The 6,250-nt window shown below is 43.3% G+C and overlaps 1 protein-coding gene across 2 annotated transcripts; it reads left to right on the top strand.

The window, feature by feature from the left end:
- On the top strand, positions 1–5,461 carry C3H4orf36 (chromosome 3 C4orf36 homolog). 2 transcript variants are annotated; one of them, XM_031935325.1, is made up of 4 exons: positions 1–139; positions 826–963; positions 4,494–4,648; positions 4,876–5,461. In XM_031935325.1, the coding sequence occupies exons 2-4, from the start codon at positions 899–901 to the stop codon at positions 5,007–5,009; spliced, it is 354 nt and encodes a 117-aa protein (XP_031791185.1). In that variant the 5' UTR covers positions 1–139; positions 826–898; the 3' UTR covers positions 5,010–5,461. The 2 variants fall into 2 exon arrangements, with proteins under 2 accessions (XP_031791185.1, XP_023053841.1); XM_023198073.2 differs by having other exon boundaries at positions 26–238; positions 4,876–5,011.
- Positions 5,462–6,250: the final 789 nt, after the last annotated feature.

Genomic DNA, 6,250 nt, shown 5'->3' on the forward strand with positions numbered 1-6,250 from the left:
ACTCGGCGCCCGCCGCGAGCGGGAAGGAGGCGTGTGCCCGCGGCGCGGCCCCGAGGCGTGTGCGCGGCCATGTGCGGTTAGCGCGGCGCGCTGTGTCCTCCTTTCCCCGGCCGCGACCCTCTGAGCCCCTGGAGTCCGGGTAACCAGGCCGCCAGCGCCGGCTCGCTGGGACCCGCTACCCTGGAAGCCCCGCGCCCGCAGCGCGTTCCTGGCGAGTCGGAGGCAGGGTGGGGCTCCGGCGTGGGAAAGAGCCGAGGCCGAGACCGGTCCCTTAGCCGCGGGCTCTGTAGGCGGCCGAGGCCCCCACCCGTCCCGGGAACCGGTTCCTCCCGGGCCCTGCACGTCCGGGGAAGGGAAGGAAACTCGCCCCGAATCGGCGTGCAAGGGCGGGGACGCGGGAGTGGTGCTGAGAGTTTTGAATGAGGGAAAACCTGGGAAGGATTGTTCTGCTCAAAGTGCCCGGGCTGGGGCGGGTAGTTCCTGTGCAGGCAGAGCCTTTGGTCGCTCAGCACTGCCACGGTCAGACACATTTTGGCGAGCGGGGTTGGAGCTGGTTTGGCAGGCTCAGGCAAGGGCAGAGAGCGCGACACCGAAACTTTGTCTCAGGATGATGAAACTTACCTGGCATTTTCTCCTTATTCGGTGGCAAGAAATGGAAAAATGAGTAAATGGAAAAATGAAAGAGGACACGGTTTTACATTTGGGGTTCAAGTTCAATGAACACTTATTAAGGACTTTCTGACATTTAGAAACAGTTTTTTCTATTATTTGGCTACAAAATATTCACATGAGAGGCATTAATTAGGTGCGTTGCAATCATTTCAGGTAAAGTGAACAGAGTTATCTGTGACATTCCATCAGACACCTATGTAAGGAAGTCGTACTGTAATAACTCGCCATGGCGTATGGATTACCAAGAAAGAACACAGTGAAAACCATTTTGCGGGGCAGTTGTTATAATGTGTAAGTATATATATATATTTTAAATCAGGGTAAGCATTGACTGGGGTGGGGAGTGTCTTTGTTAAGTAAGATGACTGGACACTCTATGCTCCTCATGAGATACTGGGTGGGCTATATTAAGTATTTTCAGGTGTCTGGGTTCTGATTTTTTTTTTTTTTTTTTTAAGGCAACTGCTTTTATAAGTTAATCCCATTCCTGATTATCTTACTTGGTCTTTACAACACAACAACACTTTCAAGTGAGAAAACTGAGGTTCAGAGAAGTTTGATCAAAGTCACAGTCCTGTAGTAAGGAAATGTTAGGGCTAGACTCGGGGTCTTCTTGTTCCAAGACAGCATTTTCTGCTTCCACCCACATCTTTTAAAAAACTTTGTTTAGGTCCTCCACGTCTACCAAAAAAATGCCCTGGTGTCAGATGTATTTAACAGAGCACCTAAGTAGCTGGTAGAAAGGGTCAGTTTTGTATCCTGTATACTTTGGCAGGCAGTGGATGGTTTCCAATCAAGAAGACCTGGACTCTAAGCCTGGCTCTGCCCCCAGCTCCCTAAGGCCACCTTCTTCCTCCTTGATCTCTGCATTTGCAAGCTGCATATAACAATTGGCTATGCGGTGTGGATTATAAATGAAGTCATGTATGTAAAGTACTTGCACATTGCCTGTCATCCAGTGAACGCATCGTGAGCACGTGTTGCAACCACGCAGTAGTTTCACTCTGTGGTATTGTAGTGCAGTCTTTTCCTTTCTTAAACGTTTGATTAGGTGTCAACTGAATTTGTCTTTTAAACAATATTCTATGAAGTAAATGAAGATTCCCTATGGGATTAGAAAACCAGAGCTATAGGAAATTCAGAGAAAACTCACTGTTGCATTTTGTTTAGTTTTGTCAGTTTAGTATGTGTTTAGACCTTAAACTATGGACAAGTACCATTATACTAAGTATCATTATAAACATAATTTTTATGTGAAGATACTCCTATTTCTGAGAATGACTTAAAACACTGATTCCATGGTTTCAGTTATGCAGAATTTTATATCATGAACAATCTCTGTAACACCAGGGCTTTCTCTTTCATTCTCTCAAGATAGTATTTGATATCATACTATTTATAAGAATAGCCAAGTCAAGGGGAACAGAATGGTAGTAGCGCTCTTTAGAGTTCATTTGCCAAGGTAACTCCTTACCCAGGGCTTTTTTTTTTTTTTGATTCAGTGTTTTTAAAGGATTGTAAAAACAATACACTAAAAACATCTAGCGTATGAAAGGTAGATAAAAATGCTATCTCTCCCTATTCCCATTCCTGATTCCCACTGAGGTACAATGTCTTATATGTTTTCTAGAATTTCTGTGGCTACACAAGACACATACACACATGTATACACACACACACATATGTCTTTTTAACACATGGAATCATATTGAACTTTGCTCTGCCCACCCCCTTCCAATATATCTTGTATAGCCTAATAGGCAAGAGCACTGATTCTGGAGTCTGACTTACTGGGTTCAGATCCCAACCTCACAACCAATGGCTTTGTGACCTTGGGCAAATTGTTCTCTGCACCTCAATTCCCTCCCTCCCTCCCTCCCTCCCTCCCTCCCTCCCTTCCTTCCTTCCTTCCTTCCTTCCTTCCTTCCTTCCTTCCTTCCTTCCTTCTTTCCAGGCAGGGTCTCACTCTGAAGTGCAGGCTGGAATGTTGTGTACATCCTGGGCTTCAGTGATCCTCCCACCTTAGCCTCCTGAGTAGCTGGGATGACAGGCACGCACCACAGTGCCCGGTGAATTTGTTTTATTTTTGGTAGAGATGGGGTCTCACTTTGTTGCCCAGGCTAGTCTCAAACTCCTGTCCTCAAGTGATCCACCTTGGTCTCCTAAAGTGCTGGAATTATAGGCATGAGCCACCTTGCCTAGCTAGAGATCTTTATTTTTTTTATCAAGACAGGGTATCACCCTGTCACCCCAGTGTAGTCTCAGCCTTAGCCTCCTGGGCTCAAGTGATCCTCCTGCTGCAGCCTGTTTTGTAGCTGGAACCACAGGCCTGTGCCACCACATTCGGCTAATTTTTTGATTTTTTGTAGAGATGAGATCTCATTACATTGCCTAGGCTGGTCTTGGCCTTCTGGCTCCCAGCGATCCTCCTGTCTCTGCCTCCCACAGTGCTGGGATTATAGGCATGAGCCAGCATGCCCAGCCTACTCCTCAGTTTTCTAATCTGTAAACTGAGGATAGTAGTAGCACCTGCCTCTTTCATATGGTTGTTATAGTAATTACATGAGTTCATGTGTGTAAATAGATTAAAATAGTGCCTAATAATAAGTGCTATATAAACATTAAAATTTTATTGCTTATCTTTCCAGGTCAATATAATCCTTATTCTTTCATTACATGTTTGTACCGCAGTTTGTTTAATCAGGCTCTTGTTGATAGATATTAAGGTGATTTCCATGTTTTTTTTTTTTTTTTTTTGAGACGGAGTTTTGCTCTTGTCACCCAGTCTGAAGTGCAGTGGCATGATCTCAGCTCACTGCAACCTCTGCCTCCTGGGTTCAAGCGATTCTTCTGCCTCAGCCTCTTGAGTAGCTGGGATTACAAGCACCTGCCACCACGCCCAGCTAAGTTTTGTATTTTTAGTAGTGACAGGGTTTCACCATGTTGGCCCAGCTGGTCTTGAACTCCTGACCTCAGATGATCCACCCGCCTCAGCCTCCCAAAGTGCTGGGATTACAGATGTGAGCCACCGTGCCTGGCCTCCATGTTTTTTTTTTTTAAACAAATGACACTTCAACACTTCAATGAACATTCTTGTATATTTTGTGACTTGTTCAAGTACATCTATAATAGTTGTAGACTCTAAGTCACTCCTGAAAGTTAGATGATAAAGGATCGGGAAGGTGGAACAGGCAAATAAAGGGGTGGTTGGTGTAATATGGTCACTTCCCCTGCTTGGACCAAAGCAGATCTTTCACTTTCTTCATGCATATGAGGCTGAACTCATATTGACTGCAGATGAGAAACATGTAGCTGATATTTTTAAATTTCAGAATTAGGTGAAAGAGAACAATTTTTAAAGGTTCATAGTGGTTATTTTGACTTTGTAGTTTGGAATTTCATCCCCATTCCCAGATCGCACACTCAAAACCTTAGTCTGTGCCAAGCACCCTGCTCCATGTATGCTTATGCCCTTCTTTCCGTCTTTAATATGACCACATTTTTATGAGCTATAAAAGGCTCTGGAGCTTACAGTTCTTATCTACATCCTCTTACATGGAAAGATTGGATTGACTTCATGGAGGCTGAATCAAAGTTCCTGGTGTAATTTCTGGTCATTGTTCAGGATTATCTCTATATTAGTTAATATAAATCTCCCTCTCCTGTCTGGAATTACAACTCTGGAAAATTCTGAACAGCCCCCCACCCCATAAACCAAAATGTCTAGTGGCAAATGGAACCGAGAATTAATGTCTTCTACATCTCACATAGTAGGTGCTTAATCAATATTTATTGAATGCATTAATGAATTTTTGCCCCAGACAGGAACCTTGGGATCTTGCACTGCTTGCAAAGACCTGGTACACGAACCTAGCCAATATCAAGTTGCCTTTCTTGGAAGAAATTTCATTTGGTGGTTCTGTGCAGCTCACAAAATGTAACACCGTTAAAGATGGACTGCTCCCTTCTGCAGAATGTAAGTTCCTAAAGTTCTGCTTTAATAAGTTATAAATTGTGCGTGTCATTTGCTTATCAGAGAAATGTTTAAATCTGTGTATTTACACCCACACCTCCTATCTTTGTAGCTCTGTCATCTTGTTTATTATTCAAGCATATGGATTTTGCTGTATGATAATCAGTTTTGACTTAGTTATGCCTGAGGAAAAATGTATGTCAGATTGTTTTGTATATTTTCTTTTTCAGCCATCAAACTCGAAAGGGAGTATGAAGTGAAGCGTCTTTGTAAACTGAAATGTCAAGAAAATACATCTGAGGAAATTAAGCTTCTCCTGAGGGAAAGGCCAGCCGGTTTAAGAAGACCTCTTCCATCTAAATGACAGTCAACTCATGACTGAATCTGTACTCTGTCTCTTGCATCCAAAGGGGATGAAGGTCTCTGGACGTTTCACTGTGTAAAGTTCGGGGCAGATATTTGAATGCCCACTGGTGGATGGGCCACTGCCCACAGCTGTGGGTTAGTGGCCAGCTCTGACAGATCTTCTGAGTCCCTGACATACTCTTGTTCCTTGTATCACAAGCTACAGCACTGTAAGTAGATGAAAATGCATTTGGATTTGAGTCGTTTGTGCTATTCATTTTAATTTTTGTAAAATTGCACTAAAAGAAGAGGAAATTTCTTCAGCTGCGTTGTTTTCAAAAGACATTTTGAATATGCATCTTTGAGATCCCAAGGAGGGACCAAAAAGAAGGCAAGAGAGAAATTCTCTTAAAAATGATAAACTGAAACATTTCATTTGGTTAAGAAAAATAATAGACTTCATTTTTAGTACTTCTCTAGTTTCCAGTTTCAATGAAACATCATTGAATATTCACATGTGGTGCTTTAAAGTAGCAAGTAGAACTTACTTTGTTTTTGTTCTCCTAGAAAAACTGTTAGGCTGGAGGTGATGGCTCATGCCTATAATCTCAGTACTTTGGGAGGCTGAGGTGGGAGACTCGCTTGGGCCCAGGAGTTTGGGACCAGCCTGGTCTCTACAAAAAATTAAAAAATTAGCTGAGCGTGGTGCTGTGCCTGCAGTCCCAGCTACTTGGGAGGCTGAGATGGGAGGATCTCTTGAGCCCAGGAGTTTGAGGCTGCATTGAGCTGTGATCATACCACTGCACTCCAGCTTGGGCGGCAGAGTGAGAACGTGTCTCAAAAAACAAAAACAAAAAAAGTCAATCTTTTTCCTTCTGCTAATTTCTTATTTTCTATCTGGAATGACCCTGAAGCATATGGAACACACATAGTTATGTGAAAGTGACATGAAAATACACAGAAGGTCTTATGAGAAAAACAAAGAGTGACTGGGGGATGGGGAATTGATTAACTGGAAAGTATTGGATTTGGATGAACCAGTTCTTCTAGCATTTGAACTAATAAAGCATACTTGGATAGTAATGTTACTTTTGAGCACAGTTTAGTGTTTTTTTAGATGATTCAGTAGGCATTTTAGGATCTTCTGGTATTTTTTTTCCCCACTCAGGCTGGAGTGGAAGTTTCACTTTAACCTCTGCCTCCCGGGTTCAAGCAATTCTCGTGCCTCAGTATCCTGAGTGGCTGGGACTACAGGCGTGC

This window comes from Piliocolobus tephrosceles, chromosome 3, assembly GCF_002776525.5.
Source record: "Piliocolobus tephrosceles isolate RC106 chromosome 3, ASM277652v3, whole genome shotgun sequence".
In the NCBI taxonomy this organism is placed as follows: domain Eukaryota; kingdom Metazoa; phylum Chordata; class Mammalia; order Primates; family Cercopithecidae; genus Piliocolobus; species Piliocolobus tephrosceles.

Excerpts from the sequence above, each read along its gene's own strand:
- C3H4orf36 (XM_031935325.1), top strand. The coding sequence starts at position 899 with ATGGCGTATGGATTACCAAGAAAGAACACAGTGAAAACCATTTTGCGG. Across the intron at positions 964-4,493 it reads CGGGGCAGTTGTTATAATGT|ACAGGAACCTTGGGATCTTG; the intron begins GTAAGTATATAT and ends TTTTTGCCCCAG. Across the intron at positions 4,649-4,875 it reads ACTGCTCCCTTCTGCAGAAT|CCATCAAACTCGAAAGGGAG; the intron begins GTAAGTTCCTAA and ends TTTCTTTTTCAG.